General features: G+C 34.9%; 1 protein-coding gene across 1 annotated transcript in view; it reads right to left on the bottom strand.

The window, feature by feature from the left end:
- LOC129230136 (probable protein phosphatase DDB_G0282105) overlaps positions 1-13,997 on the bottom strand; it is a 78,003-nt gene extending 64,006 nt beyond the window's left edge. The window contains exons 1-7 of the mRNA XM_054864541.1: positions 13,874-13,997; positions 12,432-12,668; positions 11,858-12,010; positions 10,424-10,660; positions 9,850-10,002; positions 8,415-8,651; positions 4,442-4,519 (exon numbers count right to left, since the gene is read on the bottom strand). Coding sequence (XP_054720516.1) covers positions 4,442-4,519; positions 8,415-8,651; positions 9,850-10,002; positions 10,424-10,660; positions 11,858-12,010; positions 12,432-12,668; positions 13,874-13,997 — 1,219 coding nt within the window. The remainder of the gene's footprint in view (positions 1-4,441; positions 4,520-8,414; positions 8,652-9,849; positions 10,003-10,423; positions 10,661-11,857; positions 12,011-12,431; positions 12,669-13,873) is intronic.
- Positions 13,998-16,230: the final 2,233 nt, after the last annotated feature.

Raw genomic sequence — 16,230 nt, 5'->3', positions numbered from 1 at the left:
CTTATCTTTCCCTTTTCCCAGACTTGCCAAATAAAGGTTAAAATTGAGTCTCTAAGACTTAAATTTTGAAAAATCCCAAAAGAGCCCCTTATTCCCCCCCCCAGCCCCACCCTTTTGTTTAAACACCAGAAATAAACTAAAACTGGTTTCTTAGGACATCATCAATTTCGCAAAATTTACGATGTAGAAATCCCGAATCCCCTATTCTCGGTTTAGGAAAATTGGGCACCGGGCATATTGGGCGCCGAGCACATTGTGCCAAATGTTCCCGGCACCCAAAGTGCTTGGCACCCAAAGTTCCCGACGCCTAATCTTTCCATTTTACAAATAATGCAGCAAGTTTTAAAATACATTTAGCAAAATAAAGAAGAAGCAAAGTGCCAGCTGGTAAATTTCTATAGCAATGACAATGCATTTCATTGAAAGAAAAAAAAAAAGGATTTTTCTGATAGTAATCGTTTAAAACTATTTCTCTAATAATAGGAAGGGAACTTTTCTTGAAGCGATTAGTAATTTTTAGGTTAATTATATTTTCATATTAGTTGTTTGTGGAAATTAAGCCGAGTTGTAAAAAGTTTGTGAGTTTAAAATTAAAAAAAAATATATATCCTTTGATTTTTTGTATTCTAAGGGATCTAATAAGTCCGACGCTCAAAAACGCATTGGGTTTATCAGCGCACTTTGTTCGCACTGTTAAGAGCGAAACCTAGCGGCGAAATTCCCTGCGCCTAGGGACTCTAAAGGTTCCTGAAGAAACAGCCAAGGAGGATACATCATCCTTCTCGGCATTATTTTGCCACATAAGTTTTTTTGTTTATTTTTGGCATCATCTTGCCAGCAGCGCCAAAATTCCGCCACTCCATGCTTTCTGCGATGGGTAGTATATTTTACACGTTTGACAACGAAATGTTGAAATTTTTTATAAATAGTCGACTTCATTGTTTACTTAATTTTGCCAATGTGTCAGATAAAGTCATTCTAATACCGGCAACGGATACTAAATAAAATATGCCATACCTTTGCCTGACTGAGCTTGCGTTGTTTTGTTATGTCGACGCGATTTGAATTGATGTGTGAGTGAGTTTTACTTGGTAGTGAGATCAGTTGAAAGTAAAAAAGCAGTTTTGAATGCCACTTTAGAAATATTGTGAGTCATGGCTGTATTGTGATTTATTGATCATTTTACGTGTTGAAATGATTGACACGGGATTCGAGGTAACTTTACTGAAACGCTTTATTTTTGTCTGTGTCCCTCATACAGTATCACATGCATTCCTTCGCTCAGTGGTAGAGAACGCCCATCCAACTGGTTAAACCACAAATAGTGGTAGGTACGGGGACCCTGGAGTGAAAAGTGGTTCAGAACCTGGGTTTGTTGTCCTTTCTTAAAAAATAAAAATAATTTGTTGTTTAAAACTTATTTTGAATGCCAGCATCGCGGTTATATTTTTTAAAAATATATTTTTTAGTTTCATTAAACCTTAAAGAAAATTATTTTAATCTACTAATGTTTTTAGAATATTAAAAGAGATGGAATTTTTTAACAGAAGCATCCCTCAAACGATTGCTTATTTTGCTCTCCACATTGCATTCCGCTCAACAGGCATCTAAATTTTCCATCATTATGATAAGCATCTCCATCTTCAAAGAAGGCCATGTATAATAGGTTGGAGTGAAAATTTTATTTTTTGAATTTTGAAACGCCTGGAGTCGCAAAAGTTGCCTTTAACATCAATAGATCACCCCTAAAATTTTAACCTCCTAGGATGTATCTGAAAAATGCAAAAAAATATTTTCTTTAAACGTATTCTCATATTTAAAGTAGGGTAGATGCTCCAGTTATGGCCTCTTTTAGAGAAAGTTTGGAAAGGAAAATTTTTAGTAAATGACTGACAAAAGTGTATTCATTCATGAAAATATTATTATTTAGTATGTTTACTTGGCTCTGTAACCATTTTAAAACATTGGGATAGAACATTTTTGATTTTGTGCTAAAAATTACCAAATATTTTTTTCTAATTTGTACCAATTATGACTACCTCTGCACCAGTTATGGCCACCATTCATGTACCAGTTATGGCCGCATCAATATGATTTTCTTTAAAAATATGTTTAGAAACACAAGAAAAAAATTTAAGTACTATAATGTAATGAATTATTTGTATGTAAATCAATATAAGTATGCTTATATTTTGTTTTTAAGCCAACTATATGTATACAACTGCATTTATTTTTGCAGAAAGCTTTTCATTTTATCTAAGTCTTATAGTTACCTTGCCTGTATGTTTATTTTTCAAAGCTTAAATGCTCTTCTTAGAGACCGTAAACCCTGCCCATATCTTGTTAGTATTACATATCTTGAATGTTCTTCTGATGCGATTCAGGCTATGTAAGAGATCAGTAAAGAAAGAAGCCTTCATATGCACAAGATTAGACCTTTTGCTCTTTCTTGTCTCTTTGTCTTCGAGAAATTAGCGTACTATAGTGACAATTTCGAGAAAAAATCTTTTAGATAACTTCTTTTAGATTATTTTGTTTTTTATGTTACATCAAAACTTTATTTTTTTTGATGTATTATCCGTAGATTATACAAAGATTTTTTTTCAGGCCAATTTTAGGACCTGCTGATTATATGGGGCCGTGGATAATATTCAGAGGAATACAGTACTTCTTAATTTGATGGTCAGAACATGAAACCTTCCTTGGAATTAAAAAAATGGTACGCCAAGAAATACATCAATGGGCTTTTTTTTTCAGTTCTTTAGTACTATGTCCTAGTGCTATTCGTAAGCAACAATTCGTAAAATTCAAAGGAATGAAGTGCTAAGATCAAATATAAGACAGGTATAGCTCCAATATAATCATTATGAATATTATGTGTTGAGATTAGTTCGAAGGAAGTTATTGCACCGATGACTAATTTAATTAGTTCCCTTTTGAGTTGCAGGGTGCAATTGTCCTTTGCAGAAAACAATACCTGTGGTTGAAATTGGCGAACTATTTACATATGAAATAGGAAAATAAGTTCTCTTGAAGCATTGATAATTTAGTAAACATTCAACACCATTAATGATAATTTTGTAATATGACTAATTGAGTCATTTATCTAATCGAGGTTCCATTAATTTAAACGTTAGGTTTGCTGATCAAGTTTACAATTTTAAATTGCTTAATCGAGAGCATGACGGCTATTTAAAAATATGGTGCCTTAAAAGAGAGAGGGACTGAGCTACCGAAACAACATATATAGCTAGCCAGTCATTTGCATGGATTTCAAGACATGCATTTGAGATGCATAGTTCCCAATGTTAGAACGACGGCCAATCAAATGAAAAAGGAATTTGACGTTATTTCATGGCTAAGGCATGCACCTGACTAAGACTCGGAAATGCGTTACAATCATTGAAATTAGCATTTGTGACTTTGCAGGATAAAAGAAAAGATTTAATTGGAGATTTAATTGAAGCCAAATATATCAAAATAAACGTAAAGAATTGATAATATTATTTGGAATTCTCGACAATTAATAATAATTCAGGATTTTATGCCAATGTATACAATGATTAAATTTGTATTCATAATTCAAATATTTTGATTCAGCACACCACTGAGAAAGATGTATTAGTATCCTTTAAGATTAAAAAACATTTTACTCTTTTGTGATGCAAAACGAATGAAAGTGGAATTAGAAGATACAACAGCAGAGAGAAAGATCGTCCTTTTAGCAAACTGTCCTTTTTATTTAAAAAAAAATGCCATTTTAACCCTTAAACAAGGTTTAAAATCTTTTTCCGTCATCATTTTTTAAAAAATTACCAATCGTTGCATTACTTAGATGGTAGTGGATTTTGTTCGTTTCTTGGAGAAAATTCTTTAAAGTTTTGGAAGGTTTATAAAAGTTTCCAAAACTTACTTCCTTCTTTTTTCGAACTGGCAAGGTTTTATACACTACGGTAAAAACCCTGGTTTTTACCATCCTATCCCAAACTGTCTGGAAGTGTCCAAAACTATATTCATAGAGAAATTGTATTTCTTTACAAAACATCAAAGACAAAATAAAATGCATCAAAGTAATGTTTTATATTGAACATTTATTCAATGTGAACATTCAACTCTTTTATGCAGTTGACTTTAATCTAGTTACATAGGAGTGTTATTTAGTATTACTGCTCTAATATCAGAAAGTCCAACATTGTTAATATGCGCTGCGGCAAACCTAACCCGGCAGCTTAGTAATGCCGTGCTTAGGATCTGAATGGTCCTCACAACGCTGCTAGGTTAGATTTCCCCCAACACAACTTCTATAGCCGATGGTGTTTGTACATTAAAGCTTCATAAAATGGAGCACTAATTTTGACTTATTTGTGATGCTTCATGCATACTGTTCTATTTAGGAACAGGGGTTTGTTTTTGTTTTTTTTTTAATGAAAAAAGAACTTACCCTTGTTGAACACCTTTTGGTACACAGTATTGATATTTTTCTTGCCATTAACTTTGAATCTTTTCAAATCTTCAATCTCTGTCAAGAGAAAACAAAATTATCAGACGACAAGGAATCTGTCTTACATACTTTCTTAGCATCTTGAAATTATTATAACTAGGGGGCTATCGCCCCCTGCTCGCTATCGCTCGCCAACCCCCGGAACTGCTTACGCAGTTCCCTGTGGATCGCTTCGCGATCCATGCTCGCTTCGCTCGCTCGCTGTATGCCAATACATTAGCCTAGCTAAAATTTTCCGTAAAAATTAAAGTTGGTAATTGCATTTAGGTCACCATCCATTTAACCAATATGAAAATTACGTTCATAATGTTAATTTGTCTGCTTTAGCCAGATTTTCGACAGTTTAACTTTGCTGTATGTAAGATGACTGCCTTGGCAATGTGCACAACTTTACCATTATAGATACAAAAGTGTCTGTCATTGCTTTGGAGAGATTGCACTTCTACCTGTTGGTCCGCGGAAGGTATTTTATTTCCCTTCTACCACCCATTGGAAAACCAATGAAGGCATTCCCCTATCCGCCACCTGGGGACGCGCCCTCTAGGGGTTACAGGCTCCCCCGAGGGATGTATTTACATTATTTACACTCTTATATATTTACATATTTACACTCTTATATATTCTAATCTGAGAAAACTTCCTCATATACACAATTAAAAATGTCCCGTTTGGGAGCCACAACTGACACTGCTTCAAAAGATCTTGTTCTTGATAATGCCACATAGAGCTGGCCATGACTAAAAACAGGCTCAGAGAGCACCAAACATATTTTCTCAAACGTTTGTCCTTCTTGTTGTTATTCTGAATCCTTGCCACGTCACGAACAAAAAATGGTTTAACTAAAAACGCGAAAACTCGCCAAGGCTACTTTGCTTGCACAATACTAAAACTACTATAACCCTAAACAAATTTGGCGAAACCTTTCAGCTGAGAATAAAAGGAATAAAGTAAATTCTTTCTCGGTTATTCATTTTGAACTGAACTGTCATACTGAAGCAGAGAATAGACGACGCTCAAAGCGCCTACGCGTTCAAAACAACATTGCCGATGAACATGATTGTGGAGCAATGTGTGAAGAATGCGAATTTTGTGGTGCTCTTTATTGGCAGAAAGAGCGTAATACTGCAAATAAATATACTAAATGTTGCCATGACGGAAAGGTGCGGTTACCGGCATTGTGTGACGCACCTGATCTGTTGAAGGAACTGCTGACTGAAAATTCCCCAGCCGCTAAAAATTATCGGCAGCGAATCAGAGAATACAACTCTGGAAATGGCTCGTCTTAAATTGGATTCAAGAACGGTTTCCTGCCTTCTTTGAGCTTTTCTTTGCTGATTAAGGTTGAAATGGGCCACAGCCCGACTCAAACTCATCTCAAAAAAAAAAAAAGTTCGTTGAGTATTCTGTGATTCAAGATTTCAAAACAGCGTAGAAGTTTGTTTACATGATTTATCGGCGAAGTGTTGCCAACAGAGGTTTAGAAATTCACCCCTTCATTTGCCGGCACGTAAGAGAATTATATATATAGATAAGTTATTTTCCTGAAAAAAATCACAGGTGTAAACCCATTTGTGTGATTGGCTCAAAAAACTTGTCACCAATACTTCATAATTTGCATAATTGATTCCAAGCTAGAAAACACCATTTACATATTAATGGTAACTTGGGCATCCTTAAAACTAAATTAAAAGGAACATGTTGCATTTCATCTTCCGGACGCTTCCAGTTAATCAGTCAGCAAGATCATTGTTCTCACTCTGACCTCAAAGAGGCAAACTATTTCCGTTTTGAAAGAGCCGGCCAGTCACATGACCTTTCTTTTTTTTCCGTATATCTTCTTGAAAAATTGTCACACAAAACTTAATTTTTGTTTCAAAACTCATCGGAAATTCAGCCCTTTACTTTTACTTTAAAAACTTATAACTCTGACAAGAAATTCAAAGACTTTGAAAACAACAGAGCAAGAAAATATGCTATGCCTGTAATGTCTATGAAGTGAAAAGGTAAACTTTTGTCTTGAATGTCCTCCTTTCACAATAAAACCATTCAAGGCTATGTACTAACTCAAAATACTGACAACATTTCAATCTCTCGAAACATTCAAGCATTTAAAGAAAATATCTCAACTTGCTTAACAGTTACATAAGGAATTTGAATTGTTCAATTATGCCATTTTTCTTGCATCAATTGCAGTGTACATCTTGAGTGAAAAAATTCAACTCTTAATTTATTGTTTGTGAAAGAAAGTTTGTTGCTATATACTTTTAGTGTAAAGAAAGACTTTGATATTAATTATAGACATGGTCAAAGGCTCTTTGAAAATTTATATTGTCGTTGAACTGTGATGTTGCAGACGTACCTTATAAAAAAATTAGCATCAAATTTTTAAAATCTGAATGTTAATACAGTCCTGCACATGTTTTAACGTTATTTTTGATGTAATATTATCATTTTAATTTTTTAGGCACTTTTTTGTTTTTTTTTTCAGTGTCTTGCCTCTGTGGTGCCTAATTTTTAATGCAGTCGACAGATAGTGTTAGAGAAATAATTTTTTTTTTCGAAAAATTTCCCAATGTTTTGAGATAGTTAAGGTCAACCATCATAAGTTGTAGTAGTTAAGTTGACAACTAAATTTAAAACTCAAAAGTGCAAGAAGCAATCCAACTTTACTGAACAGAAACATAAAGCGAACTGACTCTTCAGACTGGAAGAACAAGCAAATGCCCAGACCATAACAGAAGATAAGTCATAAAAATAAACATTACTTCCCATCTGACGACAGCCCATTTTAGTTTAGCTCTAAGCATATTTTTTGAACCAAGTGTTTATTTTTAGGTTCTAACTCAACACATTGTATTTATTTTATTTCAATCAGCTTTGATACCCCCCACCTGCTCCACCACAGAATTGCAATTTCAGAGAAGGAGGAAATACCCCTCCCCAACACCCGATTGACATTTTTCTTTTTCTGCAACATTAGCTGCACAGCTGTTTTATTTTCTTTGCTATTTTATTTTTATATATTTTTTGCATAAGAAGAATGACTTTGACAGATACAAAGTATAGATAAAAACTACAGCTTTATACTGAGCATAAAATTTGGTTAATTGCACTCCCCCCCTTCCTTCACCAGAAAAAAAAGCTGCAGCAGCATAGTTTTTTCTCTCTTCTTTAGAGAAAATTTCTTAGGGTCTACGAAGTTTATTTTATTCTAAAATATGGGCATATAACGAAAAGTTTCATTTCTTGGATGAATTTTGTTTTTCAGCGTATGTAGGGAATAAAATAATGAATTCAAAATTTTAGGACAAAATTCGAAATTTCAAGAATTTTGAAATTTGAGGATAGCTCCAAGCCCTGTATTAAGCTTCCACATAAATAGATATGATTTAGCATCGTTAAATGCGTGTGATTTTGCTCTTTACTTAGAGACAAATAAATAGAAGAAATGGAATAATCTTTCTAAGCTTTCAACAAGCCAGTGAGAAGACATTGCACCTTACCTGCCCATACACATATATGTGTAATAAACGATTAACGTAAAACACGCTCACTTAGACTGGAAAAAACATTCGCCGGGGGCAGGTAACTCATGCAGTGCTCCCATTAACGTTCTTTTTCTACAATATTCAAAACGAATAAAAGGTATGGTAAACTGACATTTGTGTAAAAATATAACTTCTGGTAGAAGAAATGATCACCCCTTGTTTGCGAAAAGGTTGCATTTGTCAGAAGAGTTGAAATTTCATTATTTCATTTAGTTCCCATTGTTCCCTTTCGCATACAATTAGTGGCATTACTGTTTTTCGCTGTCTGCGTAAGAATCTGTAATTAGCTACAACAGTATAGGAAACTTTTCAACAAACTGAGCTAAGAATAACTTTATCATGGAATAAAAAGTTTTTTTTTATACCTTTGTCTTTCTTCTGCAACTGTTCCTTTAGGTCTGAAATGTCCTTTTCTAATCCTTGTCGTTTGGTTTTCTCTTCCTTCACCGTGTTTTCTAATTTGTCAATTTTTTTCTGCATTTCAGCCATGCTTTTAATCACTTCCTTCACTTGGGCGCCCAGAAGAGCAGGGTCAGTTGGGGAAGATGCAGTCGTCTGGGCCGAATCGTTGAAGTTTTGGAAGGAGTCCGAGTCGGACATAGCTAGCAGGAAGAAAGACCAAGAGAAAAAAATAATAATTTGTAGTGCGAGACAATTGATGAACGGGAATCGAGAAAACTACTAATTCAAGTAGCAAATGCAGTCTTTTCTGAAAGCTCAACTTATTCTATTTGATATTGAAATTTAATTAATCAAGTTAATCCCATGTGATCTTGAGGGATTGGTGCTTTACAATCCCGCGGGATTGGAAACAATAGTTGCCAGGTTAACGAAGTGGGTCCCGCAAGAGGGCACCAACCTTGACTTCCAAGGGCCAGTCCGCTCCCGTGTGTTGCATATTTCAAGCTGCTTCTGAAGAAAAAAAAAAGCTTATGAGTATATCTGGTATGACCAGTGCGAAGTCGTTCCACGCACCCTATTCACAGTTTGGCAACGGTCCCTTCAGCTTTTTGCCTGTTGGTATTTTGATATAATATTTAGTGTTAGTGCTGTAGAAATTCTGTTTATTTAATAATCACTGAACTTATAAATCTTATACAAATCACTAGCTGCGTTGCGCGGCTTTGCCCAGTCTACCTTGAAAATAAAAATTGTGTCTAGTGTCGGCATATTCAACAATCAGGCTTAAATAAATTTAATTAAAAAAAATCGGGCAAAATTCCCCTTCTAAACAATAACGACATATTTTAAAATAGTTTTAAGACATTAAATCGGGAATGATGGAATTAAAAAGCGTAACGATGGAAACACAAATTAAGTTTAGGAATCAAAATGAGAAAGACAACGGAAAGAAATCAATTAAAATAATCCATATTAATGTCAGCGAAGCCGCAGGTAAAAGCTAGTGTGTAATAAACGATTAAGGTGAAATACGCCCACTTAGACTAGAAAACACTCTCCGGGGGCAAGTAACTCATGCAATGCTCCCATTAATGTTCTTTTTCTACAATATTCAAAACGAACAAAAGGTATGGAAAGGTTAACTGACATTTGTGTAAAAATATAACTTCTGGCACAAGAAATGATCATCCCTTGTTTGCAAAAAGGTTGCATTTGTCAGAAGAGTTGAAATTTTATTATTTCATTTAGTTCCCATTTTTTCCTTTCGCATACACTTAGTGGCGTTACTTTTTTCTCTGTCTGGGTAAGAATCTGTAATTAGCTAAAACAGTGTTGGAAACTTTCAACAAACTGAGCTAAGAATAACTTTATCGTGGAATAATAAGTTTTTTTTTGTACCTTTGTCTTTCTTCTGCAACTGTTCCTTTAGGTCTGAAATGTCCTTTTCTAATCCTTGTCGTTTGGTTTTCTCTTCCTTCACCGTGTTTTCTAATTTGTCAATTTTTTTCTGCATTTCAGCCATGCCTTTAATCACTTCCTTCACTTGGGCGCCTAGAAGAGCAGGGTCAGTGGGGGAAGATCCATTCATCTGGGCCGAATCGTTGAAGTTTTGGAAGGAAGTTCGGAAGGAGTTTTTGGAGGTTTATAAGTTACTGATACAGCTAGGGAACCGATAAATGATACATCTTGTTTTTTTTTTTTTTCAAAATATATTTCAATACTGAATTGAACCTATCGACCAATCAATGGGACCATAACAAACTTAGAGAAGTAGAGTAAAGCTGTTCTAATAAGGAAGCTGCTGAAAAAAAAAAATACTCAAATTCCCGTTGTTCCCTTTCTCATACACTTAGTGGCATTACTTTTTTCTCTGTCTGCATAAGAATCTGTTATTAGCTAAAACAGTATAGGAAACTTTTCAACATACTGAGCTAAGAATAACTTGATCCTGGAATAAAAATTTTTTTTGTACCTTTGTCTTTCTTCTGCAACTGTTCCTTTAGGTCTGAAATGTCCTTTTCTAATCCTTGTCTTTTGGTTTTCTCTTCCTTCACCGTGTTTTCTAATTTGTCAATTTTTTTCTGCATTTCAGCCATGCCTTTAATCACTTCCTGCACTTGGGCGCCCAGAAGAGCAGGGTCAGTTGGGGAAGATGCAGTCGTCTGGGCCGAATCGTTGAAGTTTTGGAAGGAGTCCGAGTCGGACATAGCTAGCAGGAAGAAAGACCAAGAGAAAAAAATAATAATTTGTAGTGCGAGACAATTGATGAACGGGAATCGAGAAACTACTAATTCAAGTAGCAAATGCAGTCTTTTCTGAAAGCTCAACTTATTCTATTTGATATTGAAATTTAATTAATCAAGTTAATCCCATGTGATCTTGAGGGATTGGTGCTTTACAATCCCGCGGGATTGGAAACAATAGTTGCCAGGTTAACGAAGTGGGTCCCGCAAGAGGGCACCAACCTTGACTTCCAAGGGCCAGTCCGCTCCCGTGTGTTGCATATTTCAAGCTGCTTCTGAAGAAAAAAAAAAGCTTATGAGTATATCTGGTATGACCAGTGCGAAGTCGTTCCACGCACCCTATTCACAGTTTGGCAACGGTCCCTTCAGCTTTTTGCCTGTTGGTATTTTGATATAATATTTAGTGTTAGTGCTGTAGAAATTCTGTTTATTTAATAATCACTGAACTTATAAATCTTATACAAATCACTAGCTGCGTTGCGCGGCTTTGCCCAGTCTACCTTGAAAATAAAAATTGTGTCTAGTGTCGGCATATTCAACAATCAGGCTTAAATAAATTTAATTAAAAAAAATCGGGCAAAATTCCCCTTCTAAACAATAACGACATATTTTAAAATAGTTTTAAGACATTAAATCGGGAATGATGGAATTAAAAAGCGTAACGATGGAAACACAAATTAAGTTTAGGAATCAAAATGAGAAAGACAACGGAAAGAAATCAATTAAAATAATCCATATTAATGTCAGCGAAGCCGCAGGTAAAAGCTAGTGTGTAATAAACGATTAAGGTGAAATACGCCCACTTAGACTAGAAAACACTCTCCGGGGGCAAGTAACTCATGCAATGCTCCCATTAATGTTCTTTTTCTACAATATTCAAAACGAACAAAAGGTATGGAAAGGTTAACTGACATTTGTGTAAAAATATAACTTCTGGCACAAGAAATGATCATCCCTTGTTTGCAAAAAGGTTGCATTTGTCAGAAGAGTTGAAATTTTATTATTTCATTTAGTTCCCATTTTTTCCTTTCGCATACACTTAGTGGCGTTACTTTTTTCTCTGTCTGGGTAAGAATCTGTAATTAGCTAAAACAGTGTTGGAAACTTTCAACAAACTGAGCTAAGAATAACTTTATCGTGGAATAATAAGTTTTTTTTTGTACCTTTGTCTTTCTTCTGCAACTGTTCCTTTAGGTCTGAAATGTCCTTTTCTAATCCTTGTCGTTTGGTTTTCTCTTCCTTCACCGTGTTTTCTAATTTGTCAATTTTTTTCTGCATTTCAGCCATGCCTTTAATCACTTCCTTCACTTGGGCGCCTAGAAGAGCAGGGTCAGTGGGGGAAGATCCATTCATCTGGGCCGAATCGTTGAAGTTTTGGAAGGAAGTTCGGAAGGAGTTTTTGGAGGTTTATAAGTTACTGATACAGCTAGGGAACCGATAAATGATACATCTTGTTTTTTTTTTTTTTTCAAAATATATTTCAATACTGAATTGAACCTATCGACCAATCAATGGGACCATAACAAACTTAGAGAAGTAGAGTAAAGCTGTTCTAATAAGGAAGCTGCTGAAAAAAAAAATACTCAAATTCCCGTTGTTCCCTTTCTCATACACTTAGTGGCATTACTTTTTTCTCTGTCTGCATAAGAATCTGTTATTAGCTAAAACAGTATAGGAAACTTTTCAACATACTGAGCTAAGAATAACTTGATCCTGGAATAAAAATTTTTTTTGTACCTTTGTCTTTCTTCTGCAACTGTTCCTTTAGGTCTGAAATGTCCTTTTCTAATCCTTGTCGTTTGGTTTTCTCTTCCTTCACCGTGTTTTCTAATTTGTCAATTTTTTTCTGCATTTCAGCCATGCCTTTAATCACTTCCTGCACTTGGGCGCCCAGAAGAGCAGGGTCAGTTGGGGAAGATGCAGTCGTCTGGGCCGAATCGTTGAAGTTTTGGAAGGAGTCCGAGTCGGACATAGCTAGCAGGAAGAAAGACCAAGAGAAAAAAATAATAATTTGTAGTGCGAGACAATTGATGAACGGGAATCGAGAAACTACTAATTCAAGTAGCAAATGCAGTCTTTTCTGAAAGCTCAACTTATTCTATTTGATATTGAAATTTAATTAATCAAGTTAATCCCATGTGATCTTGAGGGATTGGTGCTTTACAATCCCGCGGGATTGGAAACAATAGTTGCCAGGTTAACGAAGTGGGTCCCGCAAGAGGGCACCAACCTTGACTTCCAAGGGCCAGTCCGCTCCCGTGTGTTGCATATTTCAAGCTGCTTCTGAAGAAAAAAAAAAGCTTATGAGTATATGAGTATATCTGGTATGACCAGTGCGAAGTCGTTCCACGCACCCTATTCACAGTTTGGCAACGGTCCCTTCAGCTTTTTGCCTGTTGGTATTTTGATATAATATTTAGTGTTAGTGCTGTAGAAATTCTGTTTATTTAATAATCACTGAACTTATAAATCTTATACAAATCACTAGCTGCGTTGCGCGGCTTTGCCCAGTCTACCTTGAAAATAAAAATTGTGTCTAGTGTCGGTATATTCAACAATCAGGCTTAAATAAATTTAATAAAAAAAAATCGGGCAAAATTCCCCTTCTAAACAATAACGACATTTTAAAATAGTTTTAAGACATTAAATCGGGAATGATGGAATTAAAAAGCGTAACGATGGAAACACAAATTAAGTTTAGGAATCAAAATGAGAAAGACAACGGAAAGAAATCAATTAAAATAATCCATATTAATGTCAGCGAAGCCGCAGGTAAAAGCTAGTGTGTAATAAACGATTAAGGTGAAATACGCCCACTTAGACTGGAAAACACACTCTCCGTGGGCAAGTAACTCATGCAATGCTCCCATTAATGTTCTTTTTCTACAATATTCAAAACGAACAAAAGGTATGGAAAGGTTAACTGACATTTGTGTAAAAATATAACTTCTGGCACAAGAAATGATCATCCCTTGTTTGCAAAAAGGTTGCATTTGTCAGAAGAGTTGAAATTTTATTATTTCATTTAGTTCCCATTTTTTCCTTTCGCATACACTTAGTGGCGTTACTTTTTTCTCTGTCTGGGTAAGAATCTGTAATTAGCTAAAACAGTGTAGGAAACTTTCAACAAACTGAGCTAAGAATAACTTTATCGTGGAATAATAAGTTTTTTTTTGTACCTTTGTCTTTCTTCTGCAACTGTTCCTTTAGGTCTGAAATGTCCTTTTCTAATCCTTGTCGTTTGGTTTTCTCTTCCTTCACCGTGTTTTCTAATTTGTCAATTTTTTTCTGCATTTCAGCCATGCCTTTAATCACTTCCTTCACTTGGGCGCCTAGAAGAGCAGGGTCAGTGGGGGAAGATCCATTCATCTGGGCCGAATCGTTGAAGTTTTGGAAGGAAGTTCGGAAGGAGTTTTTGGAGGTTTATAAGTTACTGATACAGCTAGGGAACCGATAAATGATACATCTTGTTTTTTTTTTTTTTTCAAAATATATTTCAATACTGAATTGAACCTATCGACCAATCAATGGGACCATAACAAACTTAGAGAAGTAGAGTAAAGCTGTTCTAATAAGGAAGCTGCTGAAAAAAAAAAATACTCAAATTCCCGTTGTTCCCTTTCTCATACACTTAGTGGCATTACTTTTTTCTCTGTCTGCATAAGAATCTGTTATTAGCTAAAACAGTATAGGAAACTTTTCAACATACTGAGCTAAGAATAACTTGATCCTGGAATAAAAAATTTTTTTGTACCTTCGTCTTTCTTCAACATTTGCTCCTTTAGGTCTTATATGTCTTTCTCTAACCCTTGTCTTTTGGTCTTTTCTTCTTTTACAGTGTTTTCGAGCTTGTCAATTTTCTTCTACATTTCTGACATTCCTTTCATTAATTCTTTCATTTGCGCACCCAGAAGTGCAGGGTCCGTAGAAGAAGTTCCAGTCGTCTCGGCAGAATCGTCAAAATTTTGAGAGTCCGAGTTGGACACGGCTAGCATAAAGAAAGACCAAGAGAATAAAATATAAGTTATCAATATAGCTAGAGAAGAGATAAATGAAACATTTTGTTTTTTTTTTTTTTTTTTCAAAATAGCCAGCTGCTGTTGTATTTCTTTCCGATCTAATCAACTTCAAAAGAATGAAAAATTTCTTGAAAAAAAATTTCCAGAGTAGAAAATGTTTAAATTACAGATATTAATTCTGTAATGAAAACTTTCAATTCGATTGTTGGTTTTACTTCCAAGACAACCAGCATTAAATTCACCAATTCCTGTCCATTGCTCAAAAATACAGTGTCAATTGGCCTCAAAATAGTCTACAGTTTGTTTGGGAGATGACTCTTTTAAAGTACTGTATAGCTCCGGCTCCAAGTACTTTCCTTCAGTGTCACAATGACACATATTGCTTCAAAGATTGATTTTGCGAAATCGCGTTCGACAAGAGATCACACTCTCCAGAGATATTACTCCCAGTTTATCACAGTTAATTTCGTGCTCGAAAGACTGCAATGTACATAGCTGCCAAGTGCTCCGTTTTTCCCGGAGTTTCTCCGATTTTTATTGCTTACTCCGAAAATCCGATTTATTCCAAAAAACTCCGTTTATTAGACTTTGCTTGTCCACTTTTCGATTTCTGAGGAAAATGAAGAAATTTCCTTAAGGCAGGAATTGTGCACAAACTCAACAAAAAAGGAGGCAATTTGATGCTCTGGAAGCATTAGTGTAGGATAAACACTTTGATCGATCGGAGAACATCGTTTTTTCATCGAGTATTTCAGTTACGTGCAAAACGTAGCCGCCATGTTTGGTCATTCACAAGATGGAAGTAGACGATGCTTAAGTTCTTTCGTTTTCAAAGACAACACAGAATTGGGGATTTCTTTTAACTGCAAACTAATAAAAATAAGCAAAATGTGCTGCAAAATGCTTTTTTTTCTGGTTATTTTAAATAATTTTATTGAGAAATGAAAACAATTATACTATTTAAAATTTCATCTTATCCCTATTGCTTTGGACACGAATGTGCTAAAACTTCACAATTAAATTGTAGTGTAATGGGGATTTTTATTTTTAAATTATTTTCATGCAACAAATTCAAAATTTTATATCTGAATTTTTGACTTAGTCGCCATATTTGGTCATTTGCGAGATTTAAGAACACAAGACTCTTAAAGTGGCCAAATCGGAATTAGATGTTTATTGCAATGCAAACTATTGAAAATAATGCAAAATTAGCTTCTTCTTCTTTTTTTTTGGAAAATTCTTAATTTTTTTCTTGAAAAATGCAAAATTTTTTTTCTTCAGAATATTATTTTATCCTGATTGGTTTAGATGCTAATGTGCTAAAAACTGTCTATTTCATCTAAATTTTAGTTTTTAAGGATTTTTAATTATTTATAATTACTTTAAATGCAACAAATTCAAAAAATCTATCACCTTAAATTTTTCGCGTTGTTGCCATGTTTGGTCATTTGCAACATGGAAGTAGACAAGACTATTATTAGCCTAAGTTTCCGAAAACAGAATTGGTTGTTTGTCTC

This window comes from Uloborus diversus, chromosome 9, assembly GCF_026930045.1.
Source record: "Uloborus diversus isolate 005 chromosome 9, Udiv.v.3.1, whole genome shotgun sequence".
NCBI lineage: Eukaryota > Metazoa > Arthropoda > Arachnida > Araneae > Uloboridae > Uloborus > Uloborus diversus.
This window is presented reverse-complemented; position numbering and strand designations above follow the sequence as displayed.